At 43.9% G+C, this 21,295-nt stretch overlaps 1 protein-coding gene across 3 annotated transcripts in view; it reads left to right on the forward strand.

Moving 5' to 3' along the window:
- LOC116532677 (putative adhesion G protein-coupled receptor E4P) overlaps window positions 1-20,532 on the forward strand; it is a 51,899-nt gene extending 31,367 nt beyond the window's left edge. For 2 of the 3 annotated variants that reach the window (XM_032252056.1, XM_032252057.1), the window contains exons 12-17: window positions 8,453-8,688; window positions 12,528-12,594; window positions 13,179-13,270; window positions 16,121-16,301; window positions 18,182-18,277; window positions 20,214-20,532. In XM_032252056.1, coding sequence (XP_032107947.1) covers window positions 8,453-8,688; window positions 12,528-12,594; window positions 13,179-13,270; window positions 16,121-16,301; window positions 18,182-18,277; window positions 20,214-20,339 — 798 coding nt within the window. In that variant the 3' untranslated portion in view covers window positions 20,340-20,532. Of the gene's footprint in view, window positions 1-8,452; window positions 8,689-12,527; window positions 12,595-13,178; window positions 13,271-16,120; window positions 16,302-18,181; window positions 18,278-20,210 lie in introns of all 3 variants that reach the window. The other variant, XM_032252058.1, reaches the window with a different exon arrangement.
- Window positions 20,533-21,295: the final 763 nt, after the last annotated feature.

Below are 21,295 nucleotides of genomic sequence, written 5' to 3' on the forward strand. Positions count from 1 at the left end.
AATTTGTTTGTCTCAGAATATTGAGATAATAGTATGAGTTAATACTTACAAAGCAATTTGATCAGTGTTCAGCCCTAGTTAAGTGCTCAGAAGGCACTAATTACTTCTCTAATAACATTTTCAAGTAACGTTTTTAAAAACTAAAAATTATTGTGGTTAAGATGGAGCTGACTTAGTCATCTTGTAAATATACGCTCTTATATAATGCTCTAAAATCCTACCTCTTATTTATTCATTTGATGGATATTCTCAAAATACCTACTGTGTGTCAGGCATTGTGCTCAGAATACATTGTTAGGTGAACTACCTCAGTTACTTTCCCCACAGAGTTCACAGCTTAGGAACATGTGATAAATTACAGAAAAAGATTATTAATATGCAGAATTACAGTAAAGGAGCAACTATGCCACTTGTGTTCTTCTGTGCCCTTTTTTATTATATTTTTTTGAGACGGAATCTCACCCTGTCACCCAGGCTAGAGTGGCAGTGCTGCAATCTCGGCTCACTGCAACCTCCACCTCCTGAGTTCAAATGATTCTCCTGCCTCAGATTCCAGAGTAGCTGGGATTACAGGCAACCACCACCACACCCAGCTAATTTTTGTATTTTTAGTAGAGACAGGGTTTCACCATGTTGGCCAGGCTGGTCTCGAACTCCTGACCCTGTGATCCAGCAGCCTCAGCCTCCCAAACTGCTGGGATTACAGGCGTGAGGTGCCGTGCCAGATTTCTTCTGTGCTTTATCAAAGGCTGCAATGTGGAAAAATATCTCAATGGCAACCAGGTGGATGAGTATGCATTAGCACAGTGTGGCTTTTTTTTTTTTTTTTTTAGATCCAGGGGGTACCTGTGCAGGTTTGTTACATGGATATATTGCATAATGCTGGAGTCTGGTCTTCTATTGAACCCATCAACCAACTAGTGAACATAGTACCACAGTAACATAGTACGTAGATGGTTTTTGAAGCCTTGGCTTCCTCCTTCCCTTCCCACTTTTGGAGTCTCTAGCACCCATTGTTTTCATCTTTATGTCTGTCTGTACCCATTTTTTTAGCTACCACTTATAAACAAGAATGTGAATTTGGTCTTCTGTTTCTGCCTTAATTCACATAGGATAATAGCCTCCAGCTACATCTATGTTACTGAAAATGACACGATTTCATTCTTTTTTATAGCTGTATAATATTCCATCATGTCTGTGTTTCACATTTTCTGTAGCGAACCCATCATTGATGGACACTGAGGTTGACTCCATGACTTTGCTATTGTGAATAGTGTTACAATGAACATATGGGTGCAGATGTCTTTTACTTTTTTTTTCTGACAGAGTCTTGTTCTGTCACCAAGGCTGGAGTGCAGTGGTGTGATCTTGGTTCGCTACAACTTCTGCCTCCTGGGTTCAAGTGATTCTTCTGCCTCAGCCTCCTGAGTAGCTGGGATTACAGGCACCTGCCACTACGCCCGGCTAATTTTTGTATTTTTAGTAGAGACGGAGTTTCGCCATGTTAGCCAGGATAGTCTCAAACTCCTAACCTCAAGTGATATGCCCGCCTTGGCCTCCCAAAGTGCTGGGATTACAGGTATGAGCCAAGATGTCCGGCTGGGTGCAGAAGTCTTTTAGGTAGAATGATGTCTTTTACTTTGGTAGATACCCAGGAAGGAGATTGCTGGGTTGAAAGATGTTTTATTTTTTTTTTTGAAATGGAGTCTTGCTCTGTCCTCCAGGCTGGAGTGCAATGGCATGGTCTTGGCTCAGTGCAACCTCTGCCTCCCGGGTTCAAGCAATTCTCCTGACTCACCCTCCTGAGTAGCTGGGATTACAGGCACCCGCCACCATACCCAGCTAAATTTTTTTGTATTTTTTTAGTAGAGATGGGGTTTCATCATGTTGAGCAGGCTGGTCTCGAACTCCTGACCTCTTGATCCACCCACCTCAGCCTCCCAAAGTGCTGGCATTACAGGTGTGAGCACCCGGACTCAAGGGTGATTCGACCTTTAGTGCTTTGAGAAATCTCCAGACTGCTTTCCACAGTGGCTGAACTAACTTACATTCCCAACAGAGCGTAACTATTCCCATTTCTCTGCATCCTTACGTCCTCACCAACATCTGTTGCTTTTGAGTTTTTTGGCTGAGATATCTGTTGAACACTGAAGAAGACAAACCGTTTTTCAACATTTTAGAGACACGGAAAGCCAAAAGATACTGCAACATTCTCAAGACCAGCAACCACAGAAGGAGGCTGCCCTGTCATCCTGAGTCTTTACACAGGGAGGAGTCCTAGCATCCAGCCAAGGAGGTGCTGGTGGTGGCTTCAGCAGAGGCAGGCAGGGGAGGAAAGGGATCCTGCATGTCCTGTTGGCTCTTGTTAACAAAGGGTCAGCACTGCCAAATCTTCGACTTTAACAATCAAAACATCCAACAAAAAAGAACAAGAGGATAATTTTGCGGTGGCTCACACCTGTAATCCCAGCACTTTGGGAGGCCAAGACAAGCAGATCACCTGAAGTCAGGAGTTGAGACCAGCCTGACCAATATAGAGAAACCCCATCTCCACTAAAAATACAAAATTAGCCAGGCATGGTGGTGCATGCCTATAATCCCAGCTACTTGGGAGGCTGAGGCAGGAGAATCACTTGAACCCAGGAGGTGGAGGTTGCAGTGAGCCAAGATTTCACCACTGCACTCCAGCTTGGGCAAGAAGAGTGAAACTCTGTCTCAAAAAAAAAAAAAAAAAGAGAGAGACAAGCTGTCTGTATAGAGAGGAGTTCTGGAGAAAATCAGTTGCTGCTGCTTCAGTGAAGTGCAGGAAGTTTTATAGAAAAGTTTGAGGCAGTGATGATTGATGTACATAGGGCAGAAAAGATTGGTTGGAACAGGTATGCCATTTGTATAGCCTGCACAAATCTGGTCACCTCCACTCTAATCTTTTATTATCCAGATCACCTGATGCCTGTTTCTTTACTGTACACGAGGTAACAGAAAAAAAGGAAGATGGAGCCCCCATGTTAAAACATGCCTGACTTCCAGGTAGCCCTTTTCTATATAGGGACAGCTCCTGGCATTCACTCATGAAAGCTTCCAGCTTGCTTATCTATGCCTGCAGCTCGATTTTTCAGGCTGTTCTTTGTTAGAAAAGAGATGATTTGGGGGCTTTGTGTTAAAAAGGAAATTCCAAGGAGGTCTCTGTTGCCCTCACTATCTGCCTAAATAATTTCTTTCTAGCTCGGGTATCATATTGATGAAGCTTCATGCACTTATACAAGTAACTGGGGATTTGGGGGTGAACTTTATAGGGCAGATCTTTGTGATGGTTCTCAAAGGATAAATTAGAGTTTACTGGCCAAAGAACAGAAGGAAAGGCATTCCAGGCAGGAGAAATCGTGAATCTGAAGGATCTGAAGCATTGATGAGCATGGCATTGTGGAGGAATGGTAAATACGTTGTGAAAATGCCCTAACTCCATTCTCAGCTCTGTGCTGACATCACTAATCAACTGTGGCCCTTTCTCACTAAGTTTTGCAATCTTTCACAACACGATGCTCCAGGAAGCTACTACCACTCCAGTCTGAACTGGAATCGAAATGAAATCCATTCCTGGAAGCAAGGGAGAATGTTGGAGAATGGATGAATAGGGTGCTGGAGTCAGAATATGAAAAGCTAAGATTAGATTTTCTGGGTTGACAAAAGTCTTCCATAAAAGGCCAGACAGTAAGTATTTTCAGCAGGCTTATACAGCTGCTCCACTCTGCCACTGTAGCATGAAAACAGCCACAGAAGCTGGGTATGGTGGTTCACATCTGTAATCCCACACTTTGGGAGGCTGAGGCAGGTGGATCACTTGAGGTCAGCAGTTTGAGACCCGCCTGGCCAACATAGTGAAACCTTGTCTCCACTAAAAATACAAAAATTAGCTGTACATGCTAATGCATGCCTGTAATTTCAGCTACATAGGAAGATGACACAGGAGAATTACTTGAACACAGGAAGCGGAGGTTGCAGTGAGCTGAGATCATGCCTGCCTGAGCAACAGAACGAGACTTTGTCTTGAAAACAAGCAAAAATGGCCACAGATAAAAGCAAATGAATGTGTGTGGCCACATGCTAATAAAACTTTATTTACAAAAACAGACATGGGGCCAGAACTGCCTCAAAGCCACAGATTTCCTAACCTGTGGAAAGGCAGCAGTGGAAAGGACTTCAGGCTAGGAATGACAGAAAACACTTCTCAAGACAACAAAAGTTGAAGGTAAAGGTAACTGGAGTGAGATGAAGCTAGCAGCAGAATGAATAGTGACTATGAATAGTCTGAGTTGGAGTTAATAAAAATATGAACCTGCTAGAGGAAGTGGACCAGGTTTTAGAAATGCTTGTAAGGGGAGTGGGTAAGACTTGGGGCCCAGAGAGATGTGGAAATGGCCCATGTTCGAGAAAGCAGAAATGGAGATGAATTACAGGATTTCCGTTTGGCAGGTTGGGTCGATGGATGGTGATGTCATTAACGAGGCTAGAGAAAGAGGAACCGACTTGAGCTAGACATAGAATGAATTCGGGTTTAAACCTGTTAGTTATAGGTGCTGGTCAGACACTGGAATTGAGACATACTTTAGAAAATTGGAAATAGGAATTTTGAGCTCAGGAGAGACTGGAGCCGGAGAAACGGATACTGGAGTTTTTTCCTTGAAAGAGACATGTCAAGCTACAGAAATAATGATCAGTGATGTGTAAAATGGATTAAGAATAAAGCTCTGTGCTCCAGGCGCGGTGGATCACGCCTATAATCCCAGCACTTTGGGAGGCCAAGGCAGGCAGATCATGAGATCAGGAGATCGAGACTGTCCTGGCCAACATGTTGAAACCCTGTCTCCACTAAAATACATAAACATTAGCTGGGCATGGTGGTGCGCACCTGTAATCCCAGCTATCAGGAGGGTGAGGCAGAATAATCGCTTGAACCCAGGAGGCAGAGACTTCAGTGAGCTGAGATCATGCCTCTGTACTCCAGCTTGGGTGAGAGCAATAAAAAAATAAAAATAAAAAAAGTTAAGGCTCAGTGGAAGACCAACATCTAAAGATTGGGAGGAGGAAGATGTACGAGATATACGAGAACAGTAAAAGATAAGCAGGTGAGAATTCCTGGATAGATGAGTGTCCAGGAAATCAAAGGACAGCAAGTGCCAACTCGGCAGACCAGCTTCTACTGAAGCGTCAAGTAGAGAGACTGCTGGATTTGGTAGTTAGGAGGTTGTATTAGGCGGGGTTTCTGGAGAGACAGAAACAGTAGGATGTGTGTATATAGGATGTGTGTATACTACCTGATTGGATTTACCTGCTTCATTGCAGGGCTGCTAGTTATTGTGTGAATGCATTCTTGGTAAATTTTAAATTATGAGCGTTGTATCTTTTTTCTAAAAAAAAAAAAAATACTTTAGGCCGGGCTTGGTGGCTCACACCTGTAATCCCAGCACTTTTGGAGGCTGAAGCAGGCAGATCACCTGATGTCAGGAGTTCAAGACCAGCCTGGCCAACATAGTGAAACCCTGTCTCTACTAAAAATACACACACAAAAAAATAGCTGGGCATGGAGGCGGGTGCCTGTAGTCCCAGCTACTCAGGAGGCTGAGGCCGGAGAATCGTTTGAACCCGGGAGGTGGAGGTTGCAGTGGGCCGAGATCACACCACTGCACTCCACTCTGGGTGACAGAGTGAGACTCCTCAAAAAAAAAAAATTCTTTAAACATTTTCAGGCTTTTGAGGGAACATAATTAAGTGACTGGAAATAGTCTGATACGTTCAAGTCTTGATTCTAAGACTGCATAGAGTGGTTACCGAATGTTCTTAAGTCTAGGGGTAGTTTGCCCCTGTTAATGGTATAATACTTTCCTGATAATTTTACCTTAAGTTCTGGATGTTAGGAGAGTCTACCCTAACATACAGAGAGTCAGTTTACAGAAAATTTCCCCCAACGTACAGGTAATCTGTGTATTAGACTCCCCTAACACACAGAACTTCAGGTAAAATTGGGTAATAGGAACAAACCATTTGGAGAATAGGAACAACCTAGTTCCAGTCCTGTGTGAACTCAGAAGGTTGTTCTGTCTACTCCTTTTTAGGAGGCTTTTCCTAGTTTTGGTTAGTCTCCTTGCAAGCATTTTCTGGTAAGAACTCAAACACTGATGAGAAACCCTCTGCCAATCTCTCCCTTCCCCACTCCCCAGCCCCTCTGTAGCCCCCTACCCTGTGGTATTTTGTCTCACAAATTTTTTTTTTTTTTTTTTTTTTTCAGATGGGGTTTTGCTCTTGTTGCCCAGGCTGGAGTGCAATGGCACAGTCTCAGCTCACTGCAACCTCCGCCTCCTGGGTTCAAGCGATTCTCTTGCCTCAGCCTCCCAAACAGCTGGGATTAAAGGCACCTGCCACCACACCTGGCTAATTTTTGTATTTTTAGTAGAGATGGGGTTTCGTCATGTTGACCAGGCTGGTCTAGAACTCCTGACCTCAGACAATCCACCCACAACATAGCCTCCCAAAGTGCTGGGATTACAGATGTGAGCCACCGCGCCCAGCTGTCTCCTCATACTTTGAACTTTATTTCCTCAATTCAGCAAGACCACTGGACTTCTGGGGGGTTACTTCTCCCTGAGCAATGACCCATAGACTCTCTTAAAATAGTGAGTAGAAGGCCTGAGACAGTTACCTCATTTTTTTCTCCTTTTAGAGATCACTATAAACACAAGTATTCAATGCCTATTCTCCAATATCTGTGCTTTAATTTAACTCATAATGTCATACAATGTTATTTTAATTGTTTAATGTGGGAGGGTAAATCCCATCCTCATTATTTTATCACAATGAGAAATGGAGCCTTATCATGCACATGGAATGGGAAATTTTGTGTCTGTGAACACATCTGGAGGATTATGAGAAATCATGAAGCATGACTTCTATAAGAGTATATCCATTTCCTCTGGTGGCCATAACAAGGTACCACATATGGGGCGATTGAAACCATGGAAATTAATCTTCTCACAGTTCTGGAGGCTCGTGGTCTAAGATCAAGATGTCAGCAGGGTTGGCTTTTTACGAGGCTCCTCTCCTTGGCTTGTTGATGGCGGTCTCCTCCTTTGTCTTTCCGTGGCCATCCCTTTGTGTGTGTGTGTGCTCTAATCTCCTATTTTGGTGTACATAACTTGTGTCGGATTAGGGCCCACACATGTGACCTTATTTTAACTTAATGACCTCTTAAAGAGCCCTGTTTTGAAGTACAGTCGCCTTCTGTGATACTGGGGATTAGAACATCAGCACATGAATTTTTTTTTGAGATGGAGTTTTGCCCAGGCTGGAAGGCAATGGCATGATCTTGGCTCGCTGCAACCTCCGCCTCCCAGGTTCAAGTGATTCTCCTCCCTCAGCCTCCCAAGTAGCTGAGATTACAGGCGCACACCAGTACGCCTGGCTAATTTTTGTATTTTTAGTAGAGATGGGGTTTCACCATGTTGGCCAGGCTGGTCTCGAACTCCTGACCTTGGGTGATCCACCCACTTCAGCCTCCCAAAATGCTGGGGATTACAGGCGCAAGCCACTGTGCCTGGCCAAAAGATGTGCTTTAATTTAAGACAGTTTCCACGACAGACATTTGGTGCTCAATTCCATCGAGGAGCTCCAGGGGGCAGTGTAGAGCACTTGTCTTAGATACTAGCAGATTCTACCAGTTTTTGTCCATTATACATTTGCAGGTTGTTCCCATGATAGCTAGTCCTTGGGTTTCTTTTTAAAACATTTTTATTATTATTACTACTATTATTTGTGACAGAGCCTTGCTCTGTCACCCAGGCTGGAGTGCAGTGGCACAATTTCGGCTCACTACAACCTCCACCTCTCAGGTTCAACGATTCTCCTGCCTCAGCCTCCAGAGTAGCTGGGATTACAGGCAAGCGCCACAATGCCCAGCTAATTTTTTTGTATTTTTAGTAGAGATGGAGCTTCGCCATGTTGGTCAGGCTGGTCTCAAACTCTTGACTTCATGATCCACCCGCCTTGGCCTCCCAAAGTGCTGGGGATTACAGGTGTGAGCTACTATGCCTAGCCAATAGATGTGCTTTAATTTAAGACAGTTTCCACTATGGACATTTGGAGCTCAATTCCACCAAGGAGCTCCAGGGGGCAGTGTAGAGCACATGTCTTAGATATTACTAGATTCTACCAATGTTTGTCCATTATACATTTGGGGGCTGTTTCCACGACATCTATTCCTTGGGTTTCTACCCTGCTCTGTGCATGATGTAAACAAACTTCAATAGCTAGAAGTCCTCAGAGAAAGTGTAGCCCCCAGGCAAAATGTCACAGGTGCTCACATTGAAATTCCAGGCAGCATCCATGACATGCTAAGTGCTGAGCATATAATCAGGTACAGACCACATCTGCTGCACACCCCTAACTCTTCTGTCCCTTCCAGGTGCTGTGCTCCGTGATTGCAGGGCTGCTGCACTTCCTCTACCTGGCTTCCTTCACCTGGATGCTCCTGGAAGGGCTGCACCTCTTCCTCACTGTCAGGAACCTCAGGGTAGCCAACTACACCAGCACGGGCAGATTCAAGAAGAGGTTCATGTACCCTGTAGGCTACGGGATCCCGGCTGTGATTATTGCTGTGTCTGCAATAGTCGGACCCAAGAATTATGGAACATTTACTCAGTAAGCACAGTCTGTGTCTTTATGAAGGTGGTAGTGATGCCCACAGCTCCCGTGTGACTTAAAATCAAAATGTGTTCTTAGTCCGCCTTTTCTGTTTTTTTTTTAAACAGAGTTTTGCTCTTGTTACCCAGGCTGGAGTGCAATGGTGAGGTCTTGGCTCACCACAACCTCCACCTCCTGGGTTCAAGTGATTCTCCTGCCTCAGCCTCCCAAGTAGCCAGGATTACAGGCGCCTACCACCACGCCAGCTAATTTTTGTATTTTTAGTGGAGACAGGGTTTCATCATGTTGGTCAGGCTGGTCTCGAACTCCTGACCTCAGGTGATCCACTCACCTCGACCTCCCAAAGTGCTGAGGTTACAGGCATGAGCCGCCTCGCCCAGCCCTTAGTCCATCTTTTAATTGTCAATTATACTTCAAACCAGTCCTTCCTTAAGCCTGAATTCTATTTTCTCTGGAAAATCCCTAGAACAATGGTTCTCAGCATCTTTGAGGTTGGATCCCTTTGAGAATCTTATTGAAAGTCAAAGCCCCTTTCTCCAGACAAATGTACATATACAAGAAATTTTGAATAAAACTTCGGTTAATTCAGAGACAGGAAAAGCAAATTCAGGCCAGGCGGGGTGGCTCACACCTGTAATCCCAGCACTTTGGAAGGCTGAGGCAGGAGAATCGCTTGAGCCTAGGAGGCGCAGGTTGTGGCGCCTCCACCTGGGAGGTGGAGGTTCAAGCTGGAAACAAAGCATCTCTTTAAGAGGGACAACATTGAGAGGCTGAGGTGAGCAGATCACCCGAGGTCAGGAGTTCGAGATCAGCCTGGCCAACATGGTGAAACACCTTCTCTACTAAAAATACAAATAATAGCTGGGCATGGTGGTGCATGCCTGTACTCCCAGCTACTTGGGAGGCTGACGCGGGAGAATCGCTTGAGCCCAGGAGGCGGAGGTTGCGGCGAGCTAAGATCGAACCATTGCACTCCAGCCTGAGCAACAAGAATGAAACGCCATCTCAAAAAAAATAAAAGAAAATTCAGAACCCCACATTAAGAACTCATGGGCTAGGCCGGGCGCGGTGGCTCAAGCCTGTAATCCCAGCACTTTGGGAGGCCGAGGCGGGTGGATCACGAGGTCAAGAGATCGAGACCATCCTGGTCAACATGGTGAAACCCCGTCTCTACTAAAAATACAAAAAATTAGCTGGGCATGGTGGCGCGTGCCTGTAATCCCAGCTACTCAGGAGGCTGAGGCAGGAGAAGTGCCTGAACCCAGGAGGCGGAGGTTGCGGTGAGCCGAGATCGCGCCATTGCACTCCAGCCTGGGTAACAAGAGCGAAACTCCGTCCCAAAAAAAAAAAAAAAAAAAAAAAAAGAACTCATGGGCTACGTGTTCTGCTGGATTCTGAAAGAGTAGGTGTAATGGGCTGAGAGTATCCAAGATGTAAAGAAAAACACCATTATTAAAACTATCAAAGGCCTATGATGCATGAGAAATAGTGCTTCCTCTATGCAGTAAGTAGCTCATGCCATTCTCACCATGACTCTATGAAGTCAGCAGTTTCTTTTCTTTTTCTTTTTTTGAGACAGTCTTGCTCTGTCACCAGGCTGGAGTACAATGGCGTGATCTCGGCTCACTGTACCCTTTGCCTCCAAAGTTCAAGTGATTCTCCTGCCTTAGCCTCCTGAGTAGCTGGGAATTCAGGCAGGTGCCACCGTGCCCACCTAATTTTTCAGTATTTTTAGTAGAGATGGGGGTTTCACCGTGTTAGCCAGGATGGTCTCAATCTCCTAACCTTGTGATCCGTCTGCCTTGGCTTCTCAAAGTGCTGAGATTACAGGTGTGAGCCACTGCACCCTGCCAGCAGTTTATTTTCTTATGCATAGGACACCTGGGTCTGAGTGCATTTCATAAACTTTCCCAAGGTCAGAGCTGGAAGGCAAGTAAGTCAGAATTGTCAAGGCCATACTCTGAATAGCCATGTTTTATTGCTTCACTAAAGAAGCTTGCAAAACTCAACACACAACAGTTAGTTGAAGAAATTAATATTTTGTTAATGTTGCTTGGGTGGAAGTAGGTTGTACATACACTAAAACATAGTATCTGATGCTGTTGTCCCTCTTTTTTTTGTTTTGTTTTGTTTTTTGAGACGGAGTCTGGCTCAGCTGCCCAGGCTGGAGTGCAGTGGTATGATCTCGGCTCACTGCAACCATGTCTCCTGGGTTCAAGCGATTCTCCCCTGTCAGCCTCCCGAGTAGCTGAAATTACAGGAACCTGCCATCATGCCCAGCTAATTTTTGTATTTTTTAGTAGAGACAGGTTTCACCATGTTTGGCCAGGCTGGTCTTGAACTCCTGACCTCAGGTGATCCTCCTGTCTTGGCCTCCCAAAGTTATCCCTCTTAAAGTCAAAGAGATGCTTTGTTTCCAGCTTCAACTCTACATCCTGCCAGAATGCTGGAGATAAAATAGTAGAGGAGTTGACCAACATTTTTGATAAAGGGCCAGATAGTAAATATGTTTGGCTTTGCAGGCCACGGGGTGGCTGAGGTGACTAGTCAAGGTTGCCCATGTAGTGTGAAAGCAGCATTGTTGACTCACAAATGAATGAGTATGATTGTCTTTCAGTAAAACTTATGAAAGCAAGTGGTGGTATGGATCTGACCCATGGGCCATAATTGGCAACCCTTGGAATAGAACTTAAGTTTGGAAGCTTTTCTGCCTACCGAAAGTTGGAGTCAGGCTCTCGGGTTCCCTTTAAAAAAAGTTATCTGGGCCCGGCATGGTGGCTCACACCTGTGATCTTAGCACTTTCAGAGGCTGAGGTGGGCGGATCACGGGGTCAGGAGTTTGACATCAGCCTGACCGACATGGTGAAACCCTGTTTTTACTAAAAATACAGAAATTAGCTGGGCATGGTGGCACACACCTGTGATCCCAGCTACTCAGGAGGCTGAGGCAGGAGACTCGCTTGAACACAGGAGGCAGAGGTTGCAGTGAGCTGAGACCATGCCACTGCACTCCAGCCTGGGTGACAGAGTGAGACTCCATCTCAAAAAAGTAAAATAAAATAAAGTTATACTACCTTTGCTATCATAAGCCAAAAAAGAATACAAACTATTTGGACAACAGAGTACTTGGTGCATGGAATATGCTTAATTAGAGTTGGTTTTTGTAGCTGTAAATTATTGTTTTTACTCTCTTGCTCATTAATCATTATTGACCTGCTAACTACATTTATTACCGTTAATTCACTGCTAGGAACTCTATTCAAAAACTTCAAGCACATTATCTTATTTAATCTTTCCTACAAATTCTATATGAAAGCAATGACAAAATCCTCTGATGAAAAAACAAATCAAAGGATATCCAAATAAAGAGAAGGTCTATGTTCACGGATAAGACAACTCAATGTTGTCAAGATATCAGCTCTTCCCAACTTGATCTATAGATCCAACACCTTCCAGATCAAAATCCCAGAAAATTATTTTGTGGCTATTGACAAACTGATTCTGAAGTTTAGATAAAGGAGGCAGAAGACCTAGAATGGCCAGCACCATTTAAGAGAACGACGAAGCCACAGAACTGGCATTACCCAGCTTCAAGCCTCAGTATACAGCTACAGTAATCATTTAATCTTTCCAGTACTTTGATCATTCCTACTATAGCCTTGAGAAAACCCAGCCTCAGAGCGTATATCTGTGTCAGATGAGGGCCCACATCTGATTCCATCTAAAATTCAGAATTCTGAGTCAAGCAACTCCTGGCCCTGTTCAGATCTTGCACCGGCATTCAAGCTCTCTGCCTTCTCCCAAGGAAGAGGCAGCTAATCCTTCTCTCTCAACAGCTGCTGGCTCAAGCTTGATAAAGGATTCATCTGGAGCTTCATGGGGCCAGTGGCAGTCATTATTTTGGTAGGTGATACTTATTTATGGGTGTGCCCTCCTTGGGTTGACCAAGCATGCAAAATGGGTTTCTTATCTGTGAAAGGGGATATAAGATAGGAAATACAGCCTAATGTGATCAACCCCTCTTCCTCAAAGTACTGTCTTCACTTTTCTTTCCTTGGATTTCTCCTGGCTCACTTGTTGCTTTGATGTAATAATATCACCTCTCCTGGGACTTCTTTTCAAAATGCTGTATTCATTCATTCAACATATATTTAACTGTTGGTGTCTCTACACAGGGTGACATGGTTTCCTGTTTGCCAGGACTTTCTGATGACACCTGTTCCCTGGTAGAGGCATTAACAGCACCCTTCCACTTTCAAAGTGGCCTGGTTTGAATGATAAGTTGTGTAGTCACCCTAGTCAAGCACCAAATGCAACTACAGGGTATTTGCTGTGTGTTGCACATAATAGAGCAGAACATGTATGCATACCATCTTTATAAAACCTGTGCCTGTTGGGAAAAGATTCTTAGGTCATCCTCAAATTAGATTATATAAAATGGCTCCAAGTGAAAATTCCAAGTCATTTTTTTCATGCGGTTTCCACAGATAAACCTGGTGTTCTACTTCCAAATTCTGTGGATTTTGAGAAGCAAACTTTCCTCCCTCAATAAAGACGTTTCCACCATTCAGGATACCAGGTAAGAAGGCATCAGAAGCAGTGGTACCCACACGTTATTCCTACATGACCACATTTTGGGGAAAGAAAGAACCCATGCAGAAATATGCTATAAATTATTCTGGTACATGATAAAGAGTATGTGAAGGACAATTTATAGAAGAAATAGAAACTCTGATTTTCAGGTAACTTTATTTCCTTATTCAATAAATATTCATGCGGGGTGCAGTGGCTCACATTTGTAATCCTAGCACCTGGGGAGGCTGAGGAGACAGGATTGATTGAGTCTAGGTGCTCAAGACCAGCCTGGGCAACATATTTGAGACCCCTGTCTCTACAACAAATTTACAAAATTGGCTGGGCATAGTGGTGTGCACCTGCAGTCCCAGCTATTTGGGAAACTATGGAGGGTGAATCACTTGAGCCTGGGAGGTCGAGCCTGCAGTGAACTAGGATCATGTCACTGTACTCCAGCCTGGGCAATAGAGTGAGATCCTGTCTCAAAAAAACCCGAAAACAAAGCAAAACAAAACAAAAAAAACATTCATCAAGTACCTCCGTTGTATTACATACTCTTCATAAGAAATTAATTCCAACAGTATCAACATCCTCCTCCCACTCCACCAAGAGTCCACACACCTCTGGACTCCACTTCTTTCATTGTAGAAACTCAGTTCTCACGGGTACCAATCTAAGCTATTACAAATAATTAACAAAAACAAGTATTAAATAGGATCTTGATAGATGCTGGGCATTTACCAATATTATTTCACAGAATGCTAATAATTTCAACCCATGCGGTGAATGCTGGTAACACACTCATTGATAAGATGAGCCAGCAGCTCACCTTACCCAAGAGTGGGTAAGGATCTTGCATTGGTGAGTCATGTGCATGAAAATTAAAGGACTATCTGTCTAATTTCAGACCCTGTGTCTAGTCTCCTCTACTTACTTATCAGACAAATTTGACATTTCTTAACGTTGGTTTTCTCAATCCTCGTGGATCAAAGTGTCACCCTTCTTAGTATTTCTTCATCCCCCTATTTCTCAATTCCTTACCCTCAAATGCCTCACTTCTTCCTCAGAACTGCAAACAGCATGCCCCACGTCTGATCTAATCCCCAGCAGCGATGCCCTGCTGCTAGCCTCTTCCTCTTGCTGGTGAATAGACTGTTTTCCTGTTGTGCTATGCTAAGTTAATGTCATCCTCTGGGGTAGAGGTTAACTATCTTGTCTGTTTCCTAAGTAATAAATCTGAAATTAACACTGACATCATGGAAACATTGTGCTCTTTCAATAGGAAGGAGTTAGATTCTAGAAATTTCAGACATCATGGCAGGAAGGAGAGGTAGGGAAAGAGGAGTCAAGAGACTTGTTCCAGATCTGTTAGAAGCCCCCATACACTTGACTCGTTTTGCCTTTTAAGCTTCAGAATGAGGCACTGCACTACAGAATCGCATATCTGTGGCTCCCTTTTTCCTGCACCTTGATTCTGTCCTCTCTCCCTGCAGACTGACTTCCCACAGTTGATCAGCAGGGTAGAGCCACCCCAAAGGGGTCTCACAGGTCCATTCTCCAAGCCTCTTACTTCAAATGCTTAAGAGAGAAAATCTGGTTGGCTCAGGGAGGAGGGGGGACGGAATTGATTGACTGACTCCTTATAGGTCAGGGGTCTTCACTGGGGCAACTGGCTATAGTCAGTGAGATGAAGCCATACGGCACCATTTAGGCCAAACAGAAAGCTGTCATGGGAGAATCCTGATATGCCAGTGATGTCATCTCCTAGAGGCAGACATAGGTAGGTTGTCTGTCTTTTCTGTAAGCATAAATGGAAGAAGGGCTGGATATAAGAAAAACTACCAAGCTAGATAGCAGCTGTGGAAAACCTAGGAACCAAATGAGGAACAAGAAGGACTAATTAGCAAGCTTATCACAAACCATAATATTTATTGAGCACCGGCTGGGCGCGGTGGCTCACGCCTATAATCCCAGCACTTTGGGAGGCCAAGGCGGGTGGATCACAACATCAAAAGATCGAGACCATCCTGGTCAACAAGGTGAAACCCCGTCTCTACTAAAAATACAAAAATTATCTGGGCATGGTGGCACATGCTGGTAGTCTCAGCTACTCGGGAGGCTGAGGCAGAATTGCTTGAACCCAGGAGGCAGAGGTTGCGGTGAGCCGAGATCACGCCATTGCACTCCAGGCTGGGTAACAAGAGTGAAACTCCGCCTCAAAAAAAAAATTTTATTGAGTATCTACTAGATGCTAGGTATTGTTCTAGGGACTGGAAATACAGCAGTGAGTAAAACAGACAAAGCCTGTCATTAATATGCCCTCGCAGAGTTTATATTTCCATGGGGGTAACACAAGTCTCTCTCACTCTCTCTCTCTCTCTCTCTCTCACACACACACACACACACATACACACTCATTAGCGCTCCCAGCCAGCTGCCATCAACAATCCCAATCCATTATATGAAACACAATATATTTTTGTGTGAAGAAACAAAACATTATGTTCTAAAGTCAGGAATTCACCATTATTCAATAATACAAATTTCTAGAAGGCATTTCCCATAAATCTTCCAAAAAGTCTAGGCAGACGACGTGGAGAAATCAAATTATTTGCAATGGGGGGGGCAGGGGGAGTGGAGGGGAGCACTATTCTCAGGGATTTGCCATGATTGAAACCATTGGTTCCGCTTCATCCTCACGCTGTGTGACCTTGTCGTATATGTTGCTTAACTGCATGAAGCTGTTGTGATGTTTAATAAGGGAATGCACACAAAGCATTTAGTTAGCGCTAATATTAACTACATTTGTAGTGAATACCTAGTAAACCGTAGTCATTACTTTTATTCCCTGCAGAGTCATGACATTTAAAGCCATTGCTCAGCTATTTATCCTGGGCTGTTCTTGGGGCCTTGGCTTTTTTATGGTTGAAGAAGTAGGGAAGACGATTGGATCAATCATTGCATACGTATTCACCATCACCAACGTCCTTCAGGGAGTGTTGCTCTTTGTGGTATACTGTCTCCTTAATTGCCAGGTAAGGGTAATTATTTTGCCTGTCATCAGCCTAGTCCCAAAGTCTAATTGAATGGTTGCTCACATTCTCACTCTTCCCTGACCTTTTATAATTGTATTTTGGGGTTGCCTTGATTTGGGGATGAGGGTTTTGGTGCTGCTGGGGTATGCTGTGAGTTTCATCTGTTTAGTGTTGTAACATATCTCTGAAGAGCATGGATCAGTCAGGATAAGGTGGATTATTCGGCAATAACAAATAGCCCCTTGCCTCCCACACTCAATCTCAGCAACTTACAACAATAAATGTTTATTTCTTGCTTGTGCTACGTAACTGTGACTTAACCTACATCATCTTTCCTCTGGGATGTAGGCTGAAGGTGTGGCCCCCTCTTTAGAACATTGATGGTTTCATGGCACGGGAAAGGGAAACTGTGGGAAAGCACAGCTTAGCTCTCTTAAAGATTCTACCTCGTAGTCAGGCACCTCTGTTCTGCTCATTTAATTGGTCAAAGAAAGTCATATGACCATATTTCAGGGATGAATAATCTTCCCACAAGCTCAAAGAGACTTCAAGTCTAATACCAGTTCTTCCACTGAGTAGGTGGCTGTGTGACTCTGGGTAAACTGCTTAACCTTTCTGAGCATTATCTGCAGTTTTCTCATCTGCAAATGTGGTGATACCTTCAGTAGAGGCTTGAAGATTAAAATGAATCAATCAGTGCAATCTCCTCGAATAGTACTTGGCACATATTAAGACCTCAGTGAGGGTTGTTATTTAAATTTTACTCTCCATAGAAAATTAGGACCAGTTTTCCCAGTGTTTTCCCTTTGCTGTTGAATAAAACTACCAGCAGTTAAGGTGCTAGTGGCAAAAAAGGCTATCTTAACATGTCATTAACTTCTCTGCAATCTTTTAGTGCCTTCATGCTTGGTACTTCTTACTCACAAAAGTAAAATATAATTTGTCTTTGTAAAACGATGTTGGGCATTACATCTTTAAATGTCATTTTAGCATATTAAGGAGGTTACAGTAAGGCAATTCTTGAAATCACAGGTAATTCTTGGAATCACAGAGGATGGGTGAGTGTAATGGTTAGCGTCAAGGCTCTGAGTAAGAATGGCAAGGCTTCCAGTGCTGGCTGTGTGACCTTGGGCATGTCAATTTACCTGCAAGTATCCCAGCTTCTTCACCTTTAATTGTAGGTAGGAGAAATGTCTTCCTCACTCCATTTATGTAAGAATTAAGTGATATATTGCATATACAAGGTCTTGAATATGGCTAGTGTTCAAGAAATGGTGACTTTCACTATCATACAATCACCAACACCACAGCATTATCATCTAGCATTACCATCATTATCATCTTTATATAATCACCATCATCACCACTACCATAGCCTTCATTATGATCACCACTTTTACCATCATCACTGTCACCTCCATCATCATCACCTACAACATAATCATCACTACCATCACCTTCATTATCATCATCGCCCTCACCATCATCACCATTACCATCACTTTCCCCATCAATTTCATCATCTTTATCAACACCTTCAGCATTATCACTTTCGTCATCACCATCGTCACCATTACCATCACCTTCCTCTTCATCATCACCATCATCTTAGTTTCCTTCATTATCATCACCAGTATCATCAACAGTCACCTTCATCACTATCATCAATCATCATCTATTGAGTCCTAGTGTCTGACATTTAATATACACCTTTTTACAAGGTTTACATAAAATGAATCAACAAGAGCATGGCCAAGATGATATGGAAAACTAGAAAGAAGGTAGGGCTTGGTATCTTTATCTTTAGCCTTGCATTTTAGGATCCTTTCTCCTAAACCAAGCTCTGGATGTAACACGGACCTCTCTACTCAAATTTCCAGGTGCGAATGGAATACAAAAAATGGTTTAGTGGGATGCAGAAAGGGGTAGAAACTGAAAGCACTGAGATGTCGCGCTCTACTACCCAAACCAAGACGGTAAGATCAGCTCCTTCTGAGTGCCTTTCTGGAAGCCGACATCTCATGCCTCTTGAAGCTTCCTGGTTCCTTGATCTGGGGAAAAAAAAAAAGAGAGAGAGAGAAATTCCATTAGATTCCTGTACTATGCAGCTGAAGTTTCTGGGTTTTGAGACCAAAACCAGAACCTTTCTTTCTTTCTTTCCTTCATTCCCTCTCTCTCCCTCCCTCCTTCCCTCTTTCTCCCTCCCTCCTAACTTCCTTCCCTCCCTCTTCCCCTCTCTTCCTCCCTCTTTTCTTCCTTCCTTTTTCTCCCTTTCTTCTTGCTCTCTCTCAGTCTCTTTCTCTCCCTCATTCCTGGTTTCCCTCTCCTTCCTTACATTTTCTTTCTCACTGTCTTTTTCACTATCTCTCTTTTTCTCTCCCTTCCTCCTTCTCTCTGTTTCATTCTTTCTATTCCTCTCGCCTCTTCCTCTCTCTTTTCATTTCTTCCTTCAACAAACACCCAGAGGATATTTAACAAAAAATAATTTTTAAAATCTATTAACAATATTCATTTAACAAATATTTATTGTCCGCTCTGGGCCAGGCACTGTTTAGCTGCTAGAGAACCATTAGTGGAAACACTGACAGTCGTCCTTGACTTCACAGAGCTAACATTCTACTTGGGTGCGGGAATGACAACCAAAAGTGAATTTTATTGTTTGTTAGAAAGTCATAAATATTAGAAAGAAAAAATAGAGCAATGGAGAGCATTCAGGAGTGACAGGGTGGAAAGATTCCAGTTTTAAATAAAGTGACTACAAGAAGCTGGCACTTGACTGAAAATTGAAGGCTGTATTTGATAAAAATGACTTTGGCCAGGCACAGTGGCTCACACCTGTAATCCCAGCACTTTGGGAGGCCGAGGCGGGCAGATCACAAGGTCAGGAGTTCAAGATCAGCCTGGCCAACATGGTGAAACCTCATCTCTACTAGTCTCAACTAAAAATACAAAAATTAGCTCGGTGTGGTGGCATGTGCCTATAGTCCCAGCTACTGGGGAGGCTGAGGCAGGAAAAATGCTTGAATCCAGGAGGCAGAGGTTTCAGTGAGCTGAGATGGTGCTATTGCATGCCAACCTGGGCGAGAGAGTAAGATCTCAAACAAACAACACAAAGAAACCCTCTGATTTGTGAAATTGTCTAGATTTGTAGGACTAGGAAGAGAGTCTAAGTACTTTGGTCAGAAACCACAGATTCCTGTGTGCTGTGACTCGTGAAACTGGGTTTGTCCCTGCGGCAGCCTGAATGCTGAGCCCACAGAGCTGTTTCAAGAGATATGAGCTTTATTTTGGGACAGAGAGCTTCTCAGCCAGGGTAGCACCTCTCATTGTGAGGACTAAATGTTGTCAAATAAGTTAAGCGCTTAGAAGGCTGCCTGGCAGCACAGGAAGCCCCTGTAAATGTTTGTGAAAAGATAAAATAAAATGACCATTATAGACGGTGGAGTTTTTTGGTTTTTTGTTTGGTTTTTTTGTTTGCTTTTGACAGAATCTCACTCTTTCGCCAGGCTGGAGTGCAGTAGCACAATCTTGGCTCACTGCAACCCCCGCCTCCCAAGTTCAAGCAATTCTTTTGCCTTAGCCTCCTGAGTAACTGGGACTATAGGCATGTGCCACCATGCCCAGCTAATTTTTGTATTTTTAGTAGAGACAGGGTTTCACCATGTTGGCCAGGCTGGTCTCAGTCTCTTGACCTCGTGATCTGCCCACCTCGGCCTCCCAAAGTGCTGGGATTACAAGTGTGAGGATTGTGGAGTTTTTTTGGAGAGTGGGAAGTTGTAAAGTCAGATATTGCGCTTCGGACCTTACAGAAATCCTAGCTTGTCATCTCTGGACAAGTTAGAAGTTTTAGTTAATTTCTGAGGTATTACAATCTCATTCACCTTTTCTCCTTATTCTCTTCCCCCTAAATAGGAAGAAGTGGGGAAGTCCTCAGAATTCTTTCATAAAGGAGACACTCCATCATCAGCTGCAGATTCAGCAAAGCAACTGCAGCCACAGGTTCATCTCGTCTCTGCTACTTGGCTGAAAACGAACTGACCTGTTTATCCACAGCATCTCTGGGTCGCATGCAGACCAGACAAATGCCACTATTTCTAGCTTTCCTGTGAAAAGTCCAGGCTCATTCACCTATTTTGGCTTTTTATCTTCATAGAAGGAACAGGACATCTGGGAGAATTCTTAGATCCAGAATCCAGTAGTGTGGCCTGTACAATGAAATGTCTGAAGGATGCATTTTATTTTTTGTTTTTATTTTTATTTTTTTCTCGAGAAGGAGTCTCGCACTGTTGCCTGGGCTGGAGTGCAGTGGTGCTATCTTGGCTTACTGCAACCTCCACTTTGTTTCTTTCCTTCCTTCTCTCCTTCCTTTTTTCCTTCCTTCCCTCCCTCCCTCCTTTCATCCTTCTTTCCTTCCTTCCCTCTCTTCCTCCTCCTCCCTTCCTCCTTCCCTCCCAAGTGATCCTCCTGTCTCAGCCTCCCAAGTAGCTGTGATTACAGGTGCCCATCACCACGCTGGCTATTTTTTTGTATTTTTAGTAGAGACAGGGTTTCATGATGTTGGCCAGGCTGGTCTCCAACTCCTGACCTCGTGATCTGCCTGCCTCAGCCTCCCAAAGTGCTGGGATTACAGGCGTGAGCCCCCGCGCCTGCCCAAAGGCTACATTTTAAAGATGGCCGGTGGGAGAGGTGGATTTCTTCCTGCAGCTATTACCACCTTGCCAGAAACTCTAACTGGCATCTGGATTCAGCTCACAGTTCCCTTTATGGCCTCTCTGCTGTATTTTATGCTCCCAAAGACCTTACATCATCACTCCACATTCACGTAATTCAACAACTTCCATATGGATCAATATTAAAGAGGGTGCTGCATTTCACAATACAAAAACACATTATCATCCCAGCTTAGGGGTGCACTGTCCCTGCACAGGCTCTTTTGTCCAAGACATTGACATTTTCCCCATTTTCTTTGCCTGAGATTTTTTATTTCTTGAGAC

Source organism: Sapajus apella, unplaced genomic scaffold (genome assembly GCF_009761245.1).
Source record: "Sapajus apella isolate SASKATOON/1434 unplaced genomic scaffold, GSC_monkey_1.0 scaffold77, whole genome shotgun sequence".
Lineage (NCBI taxonomy): Eukaryota > Metazoa > Chordata > Mammalia > Primates > Cebidae > Sapajus > Sapajus apella.